Consider the following 17,896-nt stretch of genomic DNA (forward strand, 5'->3'; position numbering starts at 1 on the left):
AGACACACACACAGACCTGGACATTCCCTGGCTCGTGTTTCCCTTTGAGCGCTTACAAAACACGGCAGGCGACCCGGCAACAGCCCTCACTCTGTCTCCCCCTTCCTCACTCACCTTACCCCCTCCTCAACTACCCCGACTCGCCCTCTTCCCCCACCTTACCCCCACCTCCACTACTCCCCCTCTCACAGGCTCTCATAGTGGAAGCATCAGTGGACAGATCGTTTAATAGTTACATATTCTCCTAAACCATATAAACATAAGACAAGACATTAGGTTGCAGTAAAGGTGAGAGATTTGTAGTTTGGTTGTGAAGGGGGCAGAGGGAGTTGTAGTTTGGCTGTGAGGGTGGTGGAGGAAGTTGTAGTTTGGTTGTGAGGGGGCAGAGGGAGTTGTAGTTTGGCTGTGAGGGAGTTGTAGTTTGGCTGTGAGGGAGTTGTAGTTTGGCTGTGAGGGAGTTGTAGTTTGAGGGAGTTGTAGTTTGGCTGTGAGGGAGTTCCCAGTTGGTCCGTGCATGCTCTGGGTACACGCCCTGGTAATCCGTCTGGCCCCGCAGCCTTGTGAATTTTGACCTGTTTAAAGGTCTTGCTCACATCGGCTATAGAAAGCGTAATCACACAGTCATCCGGAACAGCTGGTGCTCTCATGCATACTTCAGTGTTGCTTGCCTTGAAGCGAGCATAACATTTAGCAATAAAGACATTTGTCCTGTATTGACACTTTGCCTGTTTGATGGTTTGTCTGAGGGCATAGCAGGATTTCTTATAAGCGTCCGGATTAGTGTCAATGCATGTGAACTTTGCCCTCGTCCTGGCTCTGAACTTTGACATGTTGTCCTGTGGAAAGCTAGAGATGCGTCCCAAATATCACCCCATTCCCTATTTAGTGCACTACTTTTGACCAGGGCTCATGGGGCTGTGGAGAGTCCTGAACACACCAAGGTGACTGGGGTGAGACGCTAACGCACCCAGCTCTCACAGGATTAAAGAACAGATGGTTGAAAGCCACTGAAATATGAAAGACGTGAAAAATGCAACTTGAGATTGGTCTTCTACATTTGTCTTTGTGATGCGTTTCACAGTGGTTTTTACAGCATCCTTTTACCATATGAAGTTGTGAGTCATTGGTTATAGCCCTCTGTTGACAAAAATAGATGTTCTACAGTCCAACTGATAGAGCTAGCTCTATATCTTATGTACCTTGCTCTCCGTTATACTGCAAGAGATATCCAGCCTTTACAATGTGCTATACAGACATATTTAACATTTTTGGAGCAGTGGAAGACTTTTGATCAGCAAGATGACAGGGTTAAAAATAGAATCATCTGTACTCGTCATCATTTCCTTGTTCAGACGGCCCCCACCATGCAGCCAAGCTGTGTACCTACCTGCTGTTAAAGCACAACATGGAACTGTCACTTTCTCTCACTACTTAACTCTGCATTTGAAGTCTATGACTACAGGCTGGATTTATGGGAAAAGGGTGGGTTTTTTCTTCTCCTCTTGGAGGCTTGTCACACTTTGTCTGTGTCTGAAATGGCACCCTATTCCCTTTATAGTGCACTACTTTTGTCCAGGCCTATATATTGTATATAGTAAAGCACTCTTATTAGGCAAGACTGCCTTCTCATCTTGTGCACCAGAGGCATGGAATAGTTTACAACCCATGCTTCATCTAGATATGTTAGTGCCACTGAATTAATTACACATTCTGATGGTAGACTCTGTTACAGAGGAGTTTAAATGCTTTTTTTAGGCTGGATCATGTTGAATTATATTGTTGTATGTTTTAATTCTGTTACGTATTGATTGTTGCTGCCTTCTTGGCCAGGTCTCCCTCGAAAAAGAGACTGGGTCTCAATGGGCTTTTCCTCGTTAAATAAATCATTTAGGCTGCCATTTCAAACGCAGCTTTTGAGATTGCCATTTTCAAGCCCCTCACTGCGAAGTTGTTCAGGTCATTGTGTTCCCTCTGTAGAAGAACAGAGGCAGGTGGGTTTGGAGAGAAGCAGAGGGTTGAGAGATAATGATCAGGTTCTATGTATTTGGGTTAATGACTCGAAGCGAGGAAAGACACACATTCAAATAGAGAGCCTCGGAGCAGAACGATGTCAACTCGGCTCTCTACGGCTGAACCAATGGAGAGAGCCTTGTTGGAGCTGGGTCGTGTTCATAAGGGAATACTGTAGCGAAACGTTGTGCAACGGAAAACAAAAACTGGTGATTTTATTGGATAAGTCCAGCTCCCTGTTTTTACTCTGTTTTCTTCCGTTGCGTGCACTTATGAACACCACCCAGAGCCAACCAATGATCAACGTGCCATCATCCATTCCAACAGGGCCCATCAAGCCTGTTCTCATTGGCTCGAAACTGACAGGCAGTAGGCTGACACTATCAGCTACACCCAACAGGCTCCTACTGAGGGGTAGTAGAGAGCTGCTGTCTCTGACTGCTACTGACAGGCAGTAGGCTGACACTATCAGCTACACCCAACAGGCTCCTACTGAGGGGTAGTAGAGAGCTGCTGTCTCTGACTGCTACTGACAGGCAGTAGGCTGACACTATCAGCTACACCCAACAGGCTCCTACTGAGGGGTAGTAGAGAGCTGCTGTCTCTGACTGCTACTGACAGGCAGTAGGCTGACACTATCAGCTACACCCAACAGGCTCCTACTGAGGGGTAGTAGAGAGCTGCTGTCTCTGACTGCTACTGACAGGCAGTAGGCTGACACTATCAGCTACACCCAACAGGCTCCTACTGAGGGGTAGTAGAGAGCTGCTGTCTCTGACTGCTACTGACAGGCAGTAGGCTGACACTATCAGCTACACCCAACAGGCTCCTACTGAGGGGTAGCAGAGAGCTGCTTTCTCTGACTGCTACTGACAGGCAGTGGCTGACATATCAGCCACCACAGGCTCCTACTGAGGGTAGTAGAGAGCTGCTGTCTCTGACTGCTACCAGGCATTATCACCCCTGAGGGGTAGCAGAGAGCTCTTCCTCTCTTGGCTGTTGGCTGTTGCCTTCTCTTTCTTTTGAGGACACAGATGTTGCCCAGAGCAAGAGCTGAGAGAAGATAGGCCCAGTCTGATAGGACCGTTGTGTTGGAGTAAATATGAACGCCTACACATAGGACCTGGTAGACACATTCCTGCTTTCTGTCTTGACATGCATTGAGATATTTCACTGTTTGGGATTGTGTGTTGGCTTTTGTTCATTTGAGGTAAAAACATTTGTCAGCAGTCTCAATGCATTATTTCCACTAGTGTAGTTCATCTAGGCAGCTAGCTGTTGGCGGTGCAGCTGCAGGGATATGGCATTATCAGTGAGAGCCATCTGTGTCCCACGGCTGGTTGGGTTCAGTCACTCACCTGAAAAGGTTAACGAAGCTCTCGTCAGGTAGAGAACATTCGGGCGTGACCGCACGGCGCTCTAAACGCTCACCCCGGGGTAGAAGACGATAGGTCCACGCAAATTTTCTTATCTTTTATATATACATCTTACAAAGCAAATGTGAATCACTAGTAGCCACACAGACAGACTGAGATGAGCTGAAGGATGGGAAATCTTAATCCCTGTTTCTCTCTTTCTTTTTCTCTATCTCTCGGAGTGTCCTCTCTCTTTCTGTTCCTACTTCTCTCTCCTTTCCCTCTCACTTTCCCCCCTCTCTTTCTCTCTCCCCCTCTCTTTCCCTTCTTTCTTTCTTTCTTTCTTTCTTTCTTTCTTTCTTTCTTTTTCTCTCACCTTCTTTCCCTCTCTTGCCCATCTCTCTCTCTTTTACCACTCTCTCTCTCCCCTTCTCTGCTTCTGTTGAGGCCAACCAACCACCACCACTAAAGCCACACCCGCACCAACCAACCACTGGCCTGCCTGGCTCCCAGTGTGTTATTTTTACCTCTTCCCCCCCCACAATGACGTCACTCTGTTTTCCTCGTTGCCTTATATATTTTTACTGACACCATCTGCATCGCCAGAAAAAACTCACTTCCATCCAAACACAGAGAGGGATGATGTCATGAAGCCATAGGTCATTTCCAGGTGACACAACAGCCCATATCCTTTGGGCTCCAGATAGCGGTTGCCTTTAGGCACAGATCTAGGATCAGTTTACCCCCAGCAAACCTAAAAATGCTAAACTGACCTCAGACCAGTGTTTGAGGAGCCACTACATACTACTCCTATTTACATTTTAGTAATTTAGCAGATGCTCTTATCCAGAGCAATTAGGGTTAAGTGCCTTGCTCACGGCCACGCCGGCAGATTTCTCACCTAGTCAGCACGGGTTTCGAACCAGCGACGGTTTACTCTCATCATACCTTGACCATTTGAGGGAAACACTGACCTATGATCAGCGTCTATAGGGGCAACTTCATCTGCTCACTGTTTTGGTCCTGTACTGTTACTGTACTGTAACCTCAGGTCCACCAGCCTCTCCTCTAATTCATAAATAATGACCATGCAGCAGTAATAGACATGCAGGCAGACAGACATATTGGCTAGCCAGGCTGGGTCCCAGATGTTCTTCCACACAGGCACTTAGCCTAGCATTCACACAGATGACTTATCCACTAGCTGGAGTGCCGGGTTGGCTTTAACAGGCACTAAAACAGACTGAAACAGGGAGGGACTTCCTGGTCCATCAAGAAACACTCTTTTTAGCTTCCCGTTGAAAAACGTTTTAAAACGTTTTCCCTAATGGATAGGATCCTGTAGTGCAGGCTGAAGAGAGGCGGATGGACTATTATGAGGCTTACGGTTTGGGGGGAGGTCTAATAGTGATTATCTTGCTCTTCACTTTACTAAACGGTTCCAATCCCCCGTGGTGGTTGACAGTGTTAGGGTGCAGCTTTACAATAGGTCCATCTATCCTGTCACTGTGCAGAATGTCAATTGAAGTGGGCAGCTTGCCATTTTGATTGTAATAACTGTTATGTGGTGGCCTGCTTTTCGGAGATGTTTTTTTTAAAAGTCTGGTTGACATAGATGGATCTCTCACACTCCGGTAAGATTGGGCTGAAGTGCTGTCTCTTTAAGGCATATATCTAGTTCTGCATCTGTGTTTTGTTGTACGCGTGGCCAACAGTCAACAACTTTGTTAAAGGCACCATTAAATTAACTTTGATGAACAGGCAATTCTCCTTCATTGACCCTTCTTCCTCTCTCTCCTCCTCTCCTCCCTCTCCCTCCTTCTCCCCTCCTCCATCTCTCTCTCCCTACTTCTCCCCTCCTCTGCCTTGTCTCCCGCTCTGCCTAATGTGTTTGTGTAGTAATGTATGATGTTGATCCAAAAAACAGGATTCTATATATTCTCTTGCTCTCTCCATCCTAGATGACATGGCGTCCTCAGTATCGCAGCTCCAAGTTCCGCCACGTGTTCGGTAAGGCCGCCACCAAGGAGAACTGCTACGATGGCGTGCCCATCACGCGGAGCGTCCACGACAACCACTTCTGCGCCGTCAACCCGCGTTTCATTGCCGTCATCACAGAGTGCGCCGGGGGTGGAGCCTTCCTGGTCCTCTCTGTCCATCACGTGAGTCTCCGCCCACCTTTGCTTTTTTTTAGAAATAGATGTGAAATCTCTCTCTCTATCGAGGTAGAAGTTTTTCATAACCACAGGTCTGGGATCAGAATGTATGACCCTAACGTCTACCTACATGGTGATGTCATTGTTGGTGAATTAGTGAGTATTTGAGGGATTCTGGACATATTGTATGAGATGCCCTGCTGCGTTATATTACTGGTTTTAGCTTTGACTTTTCATTTTGAGGTATCCCTCCAAGCCCTCTGTAGTCTGTTGCTAAGGCTGATGTTTTGGGGGGGGATTCACTTCAAACAGCGCCCGAGCCAAAGACCGGGGAAAAAAGACAGAAAGAAAATGCAGGGAAAGTTAAACTGTCTCACCCATAACTTTCCCTCCTAAAACGCCTGTCATCTTTATTTTGTTACCCCTCCACAAACTCTTTCTCCCTCCTTCCCTTTGCTGTCTAGATACCAATAATCAATCTGACTCGTAAATGATGTATATAAAGATGTCCTTATTATGTATAGCCTCTTATCAGTGGAGGCATTGCGTTGATCTCTCCACTGAACTTGGCTTTCTCTTTCAACTCCCTGTACGGCTATAGCACCTCCAGACCTCTTCACCTGAACATCAGCTGAATTTACAGGCTTTCATTTATCAAGGACCTTGCAGTGATTCATCAGAAAGGCTCTCGATCCACCGCTCCCTCATTTCCCTCTTCCTTTTTTCCTGTCTTTTCCCTTCTTTTTTCCCGCTTTCTTCTTGAAGGGGTCTCTCTCTGAATTTATCATACTCCTCTTCTTGGCTCCGACAGGAGTTACATGGGGACTCAGGAATGACATAACTCACCTATGTCCCCCTCCACCCGTCGCAAGGAGTTGTCCCCCCCCCACCTCGACACACACACACCGTCCGGTCCCTATAATCTAATACATCTATGACCCATCTCTCTCTCTGATAGCATGTTCTTAGACTGAGTCATTCATTTAGTTTCAGGGCTCACCCCCCTATCCCAAACACACCTTGCCTACACACACACACACACACACACACACACACACACACACACACACACACACACACACACACACACACACACACACACACACACACACACACACACACACCATGCTCCTCATGGACACCAATGATGTCATGCAGTGTGTGTGTGTGTGTATGTGTGTTGTCAGTCATCTGTCACAACACTCCTGTGAGTGGTTCTTTTCAGACTCATTAGTGAGGGGAGCCTGAATAAGACTTGAGTTATTGTAAGTCTGACTAAGACAGGCCTGGATTACTGCATTCTTAAACTTCTTGAATTGTCTGATGCAAATCAGATTGATACCAAAAGGATTGTGTAATAGAGACATGTTGTGTTAAAAACAATGGTGAATAGTGAACACGCCCCAGCATTGCTCAACATGCTCACCTCTGTCATAAGTTGCTGATCTTGATACATCATGTCTAGATCTATTCAGGAAGTTCCTGAGTTGACAGACATCTAAAGAATAAAACATATCAATAAGGTTGGCTTTTAAAACTGTTTTTACACTCTTTCTTAAATCATTTCTTTATGTACCACCTTTGCCATCATGTTAGCCAGCGAGGGTATTGAAGTTAATTATTCGTGAACTATTCCTTACTGTCATTGCCTATTGCTCAATTGTCTTCAGGCAGGTGAAGGGCTTGCTATGCCGCCTTGCAGAGACTTGCTGGTTAGCTCTGTAGTGAGGTTGTCATTCAGTATGCTGAGGTAGGCTGCCTGTCCTGACTTGTAAAGAGGAGTCAGACTTGGTTCTTTCATGGCTGGCATGCCGATTACATCATGTTTACCTGGGCAGATTCTCTCCCTGACTTTGAATACTGGATATTTGTTGATCGGTTTCTTCGAGTAATGAATATACATTTTATCTTGCGATTTCCCCTGTTTACCTTCAATATTAGTCCTTATCTTTTGATGTATAGTCTGTATCCAGCCTACACATTTCTACCTGATGTAATGATGAATAATATCAAACCTCAGACTCTAGCTCCACCTTCTCCTGACCCCATGGCTCCTAGGAATCTTGCAAACACACACTGATTTCAGGGCAGGAGTGTGAGGCCTGATGTAATGCTCTATTGCCCCCTGTCTGTCTGTCTGTCTGTCTGTCTGTCTGTCTGTCTGTCTGTCTGTCTGTCTGTCTGTCTGTCTGTCTGTCTGTCTGTCTGTCTGTCTGTCTGTCTGTCTGTCTGTCTGTCTGTCTGTCTGTCTGCGTTTTTCAGACAGGGAAGGTGGACCCCCTTCACCCCAAAGTGTCAGGCCACAGAGGTAACGTACTGGACATCAAATGGAACCCCTTCAACGACTTCTGTATAGCATCCTGCTCAGAGGACTCCACGGTCAGTAGTGTACACACACACACACACACACACACACACACATAAAATCACTTTTCCATTCATTTCATACCACTGACTAAGTAGCCAACTGGGGTTAGAGCAACATCTATTAAACAGTCAAAGATAACTGGAGGGCCTAGGTAATAGCTGTCTGGAGTCCTGACCTGTACTACCACCTGTAACATGTTTGAGAGTTACAACTCTTCTTGGTGTGTTATGAATTAGCCTCTGGTCAGTCTCCAATTCCTCACCTTTCAGTTTGGCTATGTGAGTTGGTTCTAGCCAATGGTTAGCTTTGAATTGTGTGTATGTAACTTTTTATGTGTGTCCTTGTGTGTGCATGTGTATCTGTGTCTATGTGTATTTCTGTGTGTGTGCGTGTGTGTGTGTGTGTGTGTGTGTGTGTGTGTGTGTGTGTGTGTGTGTGTGTGTGTGTGTGTGTGTGTGTGTGTGTGTGTGTGTGTGTGTGTGTGTGTGTGTGTTGCTCTAACAGGTGAAGGTGTGGGACATCCCTCCCCATGGTGTGCTGAAGAACCTGACGGTGCCGTGGAAGGAGTTGCAGGGTCACAGCCGCAGGGTGGGCCTCATCGAGTGGCACCCTACTGCCAACAATGTGCTCTTCAGCACTGGCTATGACTACCAGGTAACACACACACTAACCCTCAGATACACAAGCTCATGTATACAGTGCCTTCAGAAAGTATTCACACCTCTTGACTTTTTTCACATTTTGTTGTGTTACAGCCTGAATTTAAAATGGATTCAATGGAGATTTTGTGTCACTGATCTACACACAATACCCCATAATGTCAAAGTGGAATTGTGTTTTTAGACATTTTTACAAATTAATAAAAAATGAAATGCTGAAATGTCTTGACTCAATAAGTATTCAAAAACCAGGAAGGTTTTTCAATGCCTTCGCAAAAAATGGCACCTATTGGTAGATTGGTACTTTGGATGGTGTATCAATACACCCAGTCACTACAAAGATACAGGTGTCCTTCCTAACTCAGTTGACGGAGAGGAAGGAAACCGCTTAGAGATTTCAACCAGTTAAATGGCTGTGATAGGAGAAAACTGAGGATGGATCAACATTGTAGTTACTCCATAACACTAACCTAAATGACAGAGTGAAAAGAAGGAAGCCTGTACAGAATAACAAATATTCCAAAACATGCATCCTGTTTGCAATAAGGCACTAAAGTAATATTGCAAAAAATGTGGCAAAGAAATGTACTTTTTGTCCTGAATTCAAAGCATTATGTTTGGAGAAAATCCAACACAGCACATTACTGAGTACCACTCTTCATACTTTCAAGCATAGTGGTGGCTGCATGTTGTGGGTATGCTTGTCATCGGAAAGGGAATTTGTTTTGATAAAAAGAAAAGGGATAGAGCTAAGCACAGGCAAAGTTCAAGAGGAAAACCTGATTCAGTCTGCCTTCCAACTGCCACTGAGAGACAAATACACCTTTCAGCAGGTCAATAACCTAAACGCAAGGCCAACTATACACTGGAGTTTACAAAGACAACATTGAATGTTCTTGAGTGGCCTAGTTACAGTTTTGACTTCAATGGGCTTGAAAATCTATGGCAAGACTTGAAAATGGCTGTCTAGCAATGATTAACAACCAACTTGACAGAGCTTGAAGAATTTTAAAAAGTATAATAGGGAAATATTGTACGATCCAGGTGTGCAAAGCTCTTAGAGACTTACCCAGAAAGGCTCACAGCTGTAATAGCTGCCAAAGGTGATTCAGGGGGTTGAATACTTATCTAATCAAAATATATTAGTGTTTTATTTTCCATTAATAACATAAAATGTTAGAATTTTTCTTCCACTTTGACATTCAAGTATTTTGTGTAGATCGTTGACAAAAAATGACAAATCCATTTGAATCATTGTAACTCAACAAAATGTGAAAAAGTCACACACACACACACACACTCAGACCCATATACTCTCACAGCTACTCCTGCTCCCACACACTTGCATACAGATACTCAGACACACTCAATGTAATATATCCCACATATACAGAATAGTGAGAGCTAACCAGGAAATATCGTTGGCAGGAATAATCTATCAATGTTGAAATGCAGCCAAACGGGTCACCACATTCTACTGCAGCTTAATCTGCTTGGCAAAGTGCAACAGTAAGCATCACGATTTTTATTTTATTTAAGCTTTATTTAACTTGGCAAGTCAGTTAAGAACAAATTCTTATTTACAATGGCGGCCTACCCCGGCCAAACCCTAACGACGCTTGGCCAATTGTGCGCCGCCCTATGGGACTCCCTATCACACCTGGTTATGATACAGCCTGGAATCGAACCAGAGTCTGTAGTGACGCCTTTAGAACTGAGATGCAGTGCCTTGGACCAGAGCCCAAATCGATCACTGTCTATCTGCCACACATGAACATTGCTCTTTGTTGACCTTTAAAGATGCCTTGGCAATCTGTTGAGCTCCTCAGTACTTGAATATTAGATGCCCATGTAGGAATTTACAGTATAAGAATGCAAGTAAAATGTGGTGGAAATAGGGCTGTTACGGTGACCGTTTTACCGCCACACCGGCGATCACGAGTCATGACGGCTGTCAAATTCCATGTGACCGTTTAGTCATGGTAATTAGGCTTCTCCAAGCTCTGATGCTGCTGATGGTCATTAGTAGCCTACCAAACTTGCTAACTGCCTGGTACTCAGCACTCTATTGTTCCTCTAATCACTCAGACATCAATGCAAATGAAGCTCATTAATCCACTTTTCACCATAAAAATGCACCTTTATAATAAAAGCATTACGTGCATAATTGCATTTGTGGTCACTTTTGAGAATGGCGTTTTCCTGCTCATGGAACATTTGCGCTTACAGCCTACTGCCATGTGTGCGTTTCTGTGCTTATAATGTGAAGAAATAGTTTAATAGTTTATCAACCTTTTAAGATAAACGTTATCATCTATTGCATCAGGCTCATTGCTTAGAACAGTTTTTTTGATGCTAGTGGTTGTATTAATTTGGGATCTATCGCATCCTACAACTGTCCCAGACTATGTTTAGAATATTTATATCTCGCACAGAATAGAATAGGTCAACTTGTGTACTATGGGGGATAGTAGATTGAAATAGGCTAGTGCTTTTGCTGATCTTTAGGCCTACTCATCGTGTTGGCTGACAAAAAGTAAATTTGGACAGATCTCCCAATATCTTCAATATGCACCTTGGAATTGGATAGTAGCACACGCAGTTGCGTCCAAGATGTATCAGTCTTCACTTGTAGCCTGTGAGAAAGACCCAATCACGTGACGGAGAGCCATGTGAGTGAGAGGTGCTTCGGCACGCAGCTGGGAGGAGGGAATTATAATTATTATATTCAGCCCAAGTGCACAAAGGCCACTGGCGGTAAAAGGCATGGATTTTTTTAGGGGGCATTACGGCCACACAAACGGGATGCAGCCGGAAAATTCGAGGCATTATCAAGTGCTTGTCAAATTGTGAATGAGAGACTGATGAAGTATGTACAGCCTGCGCAAAAAACAAAGCAGAGCTCATGCCTTTAATGTGACTTTTTTCAAATCATCGTTAGTCGCATCATGCAGCCTTAGAATGTTTTGAAAATCTAAACATATATCCCAACCTTTGTATCACATATGACATAAATAACTCTAAATTAAGCATGTAGGAGTACCTGTTTCTTTGTTAACCGCTCATCACAGAATAGCCGCATGCGCGCACTCCCTCAAATCGCATGGAGAAAATATCCTTTTTGTTTTATTCAGCTATGTTCAATTGTATTCTTCATACTATAAAATAATGCCACCGTATTCGAAGCAAATGTTGTCTGCTAAGTGAATTAGTGTAGCCCACAGCTATTTGGCATAGCCAGATCAGGGGCTAACATAAGGAAAACTCAGAGTATGCTATTCTGTTCTTCTGAAATAGACAACATTTTCTTCATATCATATTTCTTTAGATCTGTCTAAAATAAATAATGGATTTATTGTGATGGTGTAGGCTATATTACATGGATTTATTAGACTTTATAAAATGTAGATGTTCCAAAGGTCTCTATCAGTGGTCAATTACCGTGACACCGGCAGTTATTTGCTTCACAATCACCGGCTGACAAAATTTTATGACCACCACAGCCCTAGGTGGAAACATATTAAAACACACACATTTGACCTTTATTTAACTAGGCAAGTCAGTTAAGAACAAATTCTTATTTTCAAAGGCGGCCTACCCCGGTCCAATTGTGCGTCGCCCTATGGGACTCCCAATCACGGCCGGTTGTGATACAACCTGGAATCGAACCAGGGTCTGTAGTGACGCCTCAAGCACTGAGATGCAGTGCCTTAGACCGCTGCGCCACCCGGGACCTCACACACACACCCTGCTCGCCTGTCGAGTTACAGAATTGAAAATCCTTTGTCAATCTGTTTGTACTTTCAGTATCTGATTTCATAACGTGTGTGTGTCCTTCCCCAGGTGATGATCTGGAACCTGGACAGCCCTGAGGCGGTGATAAAGAACCCGGTGCGGACCATCAGCCACCACACTGACGTGGTGCTCTCCATGTCCTTCAATACAGATGGCAGCAGGCTGGCCACGTCCTGCAAGGACAAGAAGATCAGAGTTCTAGAGCCACGCACTGGGAACCTGCTACAGGTCTGTACGGGTGGGGCTGCTGGGTTTGTGTGTTTGTCTGTAGTTGTATGCAAGTATTCCATTTTTTTGTCATAATGCCATTGTCCTCGGTGACAGTGATTGAATTACTATTTATATCAACATGGTACTTAGGATTCTCCTTCTCTCCTTGTCCTGTGCCCCTCCGCGCCCCTCCAGCACCACACAGACAAAACTGACACCTCCCCACCCAGCCACCCCATGACTCATGTTCTCTCTGTTCTCACTCTCCCCTCCGCCCCTCAAACCAGCTGACGTGGCAATGTGCAGATAGTGACACAGTGATATTGCAAGGACCTATTTGTGCAGACACGATGTGCTGACGTTTAAAATATTTATACAGACGCCAATAGACTGTTTACTTCTGAAAGTACTGAAACCCCAGGAGCATGATACCCATAACATCTCACATACTGTGATGTAATGTGAATACATTAGTTAAAACAACTCTGTAGGGTTGTCTATCCACCCATGTGTCTTCCTGACCAGGGCATTGCTTCAAATTATCATTTCATCTCTGACCAATCTGGTTAAATATAGACTCAATAAAACATTTCGAAATAAACCTCTTCTCATAGACCTTTTTAGTTTTTTGTTTGTTTCCTGCTGTGTTTTTTTCAGGAGGCCAACTGTAAGAACCACAAAGCCAGCAAGGTGCTGTTCCTGGGGAACCTCAAGATGCTGCTGTCCACCGGCAGCTCCCGCTGGAACCACAGACAGATGGCTCTCTGGGACCAGGTACACAACCACACTACTGATAGAGGCTGCCCTTAGGCACAGATCTGGGGTCAGTTTACATGTTGACAGATGGCTCTCTGGGACCAGGTACACAACCACACTACTGATAGAGGCTGCCCTTAGGCACAGATCTGGGGTCAGTTTACATGTTGACAGATGGCTCTCTGGGACCAGGTACACAACCACACTACTGATAGAGGCTGCCCTTAGGCACAGATCTGGGGTCAGTTTACATGTTGACAGATGGCCCTCTGGGACCAGGTACACAACCACACTACTGATAGAGGCTGCCCTTAGGCACAGATCTGGGGTCAGTTTACATGTTGACAGATGGCTCTCTGGGACCAGGTACACAACCACACTACTGATAGAGGCTGCCCTTAGGCACAGATCTGGGGTCAGTTTACATGTTGACAGATGGCCCTCTGGGACCAGGTACACAACCACACTACTGATAGAGGCTGCCCTTAGGCACAGATCTGGGGTCAGTTTACATGTTGACAGATGGCTCTCTGGGACCAGGTACACAACCACACTACTGATAGAGGCTGCCCTTAGGCACAGATCTGGGGTCAGTTTACATGTTGACAGATGGCCCTCTGGGACCAGGTACACAACCACACTACTGATAGAGGCTGCCCTTAGGCACAGATCTGGGATCAGTTTACATGATGACAGATGGCTCTCTGGGACCAGGTACACAACCACACTGTTAGGAGTAGCTGTCTCACCCACAATCGCTGATATCAACCATTAAGGATATGTAAAACTGACCTTAGAGCAGTGTGTAGGAGCAACTTCATCTTACTTTGGTAGAGGCTGACCCTGAGGAACTGGGCTAGGAACAGCTTACTTCCCCAATTCAGGGGGGCAAATTCAAAACTGACCTTAGATCAGTGTCAATTAGTTGTGACTTCATCTTATTGTGATCAAAGAACGGCTCCCTCTGGTGCCAAATGGGTGTATCTCACAATAGAAATCCTGCGGGACCCTTTCATGCAAAATCCCCAAACACAAATAGTATCTGTTTTGGTTATGTCATTTATCATCTGATTCCTCCCTGTGTGTGTTTGTTGCACAACAACCAGTATTTTATTTGAAAACAACCAATGGTGTGGTTCTGAGTGGGCGGGGAGATTATGACTGCAACACAGATTAGTGGGTTTTAAACAGTCAATCTTTATCATTCTGTGCTGGGAGACATGTTCATGTTGCCTCCACTTCAATGAAACCTCCATTCTTATTGAAGTAATAAGGTGTTCTTGCCTTGAGTTTTAACAAGTTTAGTTGATTAAGTAATCGTGTGTGTGTGTGTGTGTGTGTGTGTGCGTGCGTGCGTGCGTGCGTGCGTGCGTGCGTGCGTGCGTGCGTGTGTCTGTCTGTCTACAGGAGGACCTAGATGTGCCTTTGTTACTGGAGGACCTTGATGGTTCGTCTGGGGTGCTCTTTCCTTTCTACGACCCAGACACACACATGCTCTACATAGCAGGGAAGGTGGGTCTCTGGTACATGGCTGGTCGAGACACAACACATTCCCATCAAGGTCTTCTGAATGAATGAATTCTACTACATTTAAATGGTTGACTCTTGAAGAACAAGAGCACACACATTTATTTAATGTATTTGAGGTTGCCTACATGTTTGACTGGTGTTTCTCTCTCTCTACCTCCCTCTCTGTCTCTCTCTACCTCCCTCTCTCTCTCCATCTCCCTCTCTCTCTCCCCATCTCTTTCTCTGTCTCTCTCTCCATCTCTCTACCTCCCTCCATCTCTTTCTCTCTCTCTCTCTCTCCCCATCTCTTTCTCTCTATGTCTCTCTCCATCTCTCTCTGTCTCTCTCTACCTCCCTCCCTCTCTCTTTCCATCTCTCTCTCTCTCCCCATCTCTTTCTCTCTGTCTCTCTCTCCATCTCTCTACCTCCCTCCATCTCTCTCTCTCTCTCTCTCCCCATCTCTTTCTCTCTGTCTCTCTCCATCTCTCTCTGTTTCTCTCTACCTCCCTCCCTCTCTCTTTCCATCTCTCTCTCTCTCCCCATCTCTTTCTCTCTATGTCTCTCTCTCCATCTCTCTCTGTCTCTCTCTACCTCCCTCTCTGTCTCTCTCTACCTCCCTCTCTCTTTCCATCTCCCTCTCTCTCTCCCCATCTCTTTCTCTCTGTCTCTCTCTCCATCTCTCTACCTCCCTCCATCTCTCTCTCTCTCCCCATCTCTTTCTCTCTATGTCTCTCTCTCCATCTCTCTCTGTCTCTCTCTACCTCCCTCTCTGTCTCTCTCTACCTCCCTCTCTCTCTCCATCTCCCTCTCTCGCTCCCCATCTCTTTCTCTCTGTCTCTCTCTCCATCTCTCTACCTCCCTCCATCTCTCTCTCTCTCTCCCCATCTCTTTCTCTCTATGTCTCTCTCTCCATCTCTCTCTGTCTCTCTCTACCTCCCTCTCTGTCTCTCTCTACCTCCCTCTCTCTCTCCATCTCCCTCTCTCTCTCTCCCCATCTCTTTCTCTCTATGTCTCTCTCTCCATCTCTCTACCTCCCTCCATCTCTCTCTCTCTCCCCATCTCTTTCTCTCTATGTCTCTCTCTCCATCTCCCTCTCTCTCTCGCCCCATCTCTTTCTCTCTATGTCTCTCTCTCCATCTCTCTACCTCCCTCCATCTCTCTCTCTCTCCCCATCTCTTTCTCTCTATGTCTCTCTCTCCATCTCTCTACCTCCCTCCATCATTCTCTCTCCCCATCTCTTTCTCTCTATGTCTCTCTCTCCATCTCTCTACCTCCCTCCATCTCCCTCTCTCTCTCCCCATCTCTTTCTCTCTATGTCTCTCTCCCCATCTCTTTCTCTCTATGTCTCTCTCTCCATCTCTCTACCTCCCTCCATCTCCCTCTCTCTCCCCATCTCTTTCTCTCTATGTCTCTCTCTCCATCTCTCTACCTCCCTCCATCTCCCTCTCTCTCCCCATCTCTTTCTCTCTATGTCTCTCTCTCCATCTCTCTACCTCCCTCCATCTCCCTCTCTCTCTCCCCATCTCTTTCTCTCTATGTCTCTCTCTCCATCTCTCTACCTCCCTCCATCTCCCTCTTTCTCTCCCCATCTCTTTCTCTCTATGTCTCTCTCTCCATCTCTCTACCTCCCTCCATCTCCCTCTCTCTCCCCATCTCTTTCTCTCTATGTCTCTCTCTCCATCTCTCTACCTCCCTCCATCTCTCTCTCTCTCCCCATCTCTTTCTCTCTCTGTCTCTCTCTCCATCTCTCTACCTCCCTCCATCTCCCTCTCTCTCTCCCCATCTCTTTCTCTCTATGTCTCTCTCCATCTCTCTACCTCCCTCCATCTCCCTCTCTCTCTCCCCATCTCTTTCTCTCTATGTCTCTCTCTCCATCTCTCTACCTCCCTCCATCTCCCTCTCTCTCCCCATCTCTTTCTCTCTATGTCTCTCTCTCCATCTCTCTACCTCCCTCCATCTCCCTCTCTCTCTCCCCATCTCTTTCTCTCTATGTCTCTCTCTCCATCTCTCTCTGTCTCTCTCAGGGGGATGGTAATATCCGGTACTATGAGATCAGCTCAGAGAAGCCCTACATGCACTTCCTCACAGAGTACCACTCGCACACTCCTCAGAAAGGAATGGGTAAGCACACACACACACACACACACACACACACACACACACACACACACACACACACACACCTGTGTGCACCTGCAACCAAACCAGATGTGCAAATAACCCAGTTGATTTGACTAGCCGAAAAGGTGATTACAAGGCTTTCAGTCATGTGTTATGATGACAATGACTTACGACATGAATAATACTACCATCAGCAGTAACAACAGAAGCACTAGGGGTCATAGTGGTGGAACAGAGGCACTAGTTACATTTTACATTTGATTCATTTAGAGAATGCTCTTATCCTCTGTCTCTGGAGTTGAACAACTTACTCACCGTTGAAGTGCTTCAATAGGACGCAAAGTCAAGTTGCAGTCCCTTGTTGTCAAGACTTAGAATCAACAAACTCAACGGGCATGGACAGTATCAAACAATGAAAGCGTGATTGAGATGGGAGTGTTTGTCTGATGCTGACTAGACCGGCCACGTTGTGTGCGTGAGGGTTGCTAAATAAACGTACACATAGATGTTATTCAATCATTTCATCCAAACTGCTCGCGGCATCAACGAGCGTCTGCGTAGCCAGGCTCTACATGGTTCTCTTTGAGACGCTTGACGCACTACAAGTCCCGCCTCTCCCATCTACTCATTGGTTTTCACGAGCTTACTAACCCACGTGGGGATTGAAAGATGAACAAGGAGGGGCTAATCAAAGAAAACATTTATTTGTGAATTAATTGTTGGAGTAGAGATGGGTCCACATTCTACACAGATCCAGCAAAAAAAAAAGGACCATATGCATTTCAGGCAAAATAATAACCCAAATGTTTATCTTACTGGAAAAACTAGTTAGCAAAAGCAAGCTAGCTAAATGTCCATGAATGTTTCATGTGTGTTTCGACCGGTCCCCAAATGAATATTGGTTTTGGTATTTTAACCTGCGTGTCATGAACACGTCAGGTGGGGAGAGACAAAATC

At 45.5% G+C, this 17,896-nt stretch overlaps 1 protein-coding gene across 3 annotated transcripts in view; it reads left to right on the top strand.

Annotated features, from left to right (window-relative positions):
* The window catches only part of LOC106610255 (coronin-2B), a 50,873-nt gene that overhangs the window by 25,686 nt on the left and 7,291 nt on the right, over positions 1-17,896 (top strand). For all 3 annotated transcript variants that reach the window (XM_045722830.1, XM_045722832.1, XM_045722831.1), the window contains exons 2-8: positions 5,327-5,527; positions 7,784-7,900; positions 8,394-8,543; positions 12,392-12,571; positions 13,211-13,327; positions 14,717-14,821; positions 16,843-16,939. In XM_045722830.1, the coding sequence (XP_045578786.1) occupies positions 5,327-5,527; positions 7,784-7,900; positions 8,394-8,543; positions 12,392-12,571; positions 13,211-13,327; positions 14,717-14,821; positions 16,843-16,939 (967 nt within the window). The remainder of the gene's footprint in view (positions 1-5,326; positions 5,528-7,783; positions 7,901-8,393; positions 8,544-12,391; positions 12,572-13,210; positions 13,328-14,716; positions 14,822-16,842; positions 16,940-17,896) is intronic.

The sequence above is a fragment of the Salmo salar genome, chromosome ssa08 (assembly GCF_905237065.1).
Source record: "Salmo salar chromosome ssa08, Ssal_v3.1, whole genome shotgun sequence".
Classification (NCBI taxonomy): Eukaryota; Metazoa; Chordata; class Actinopteri; order Salmoniformes; family Salmonidae; genus Salmo; species Salmo salar.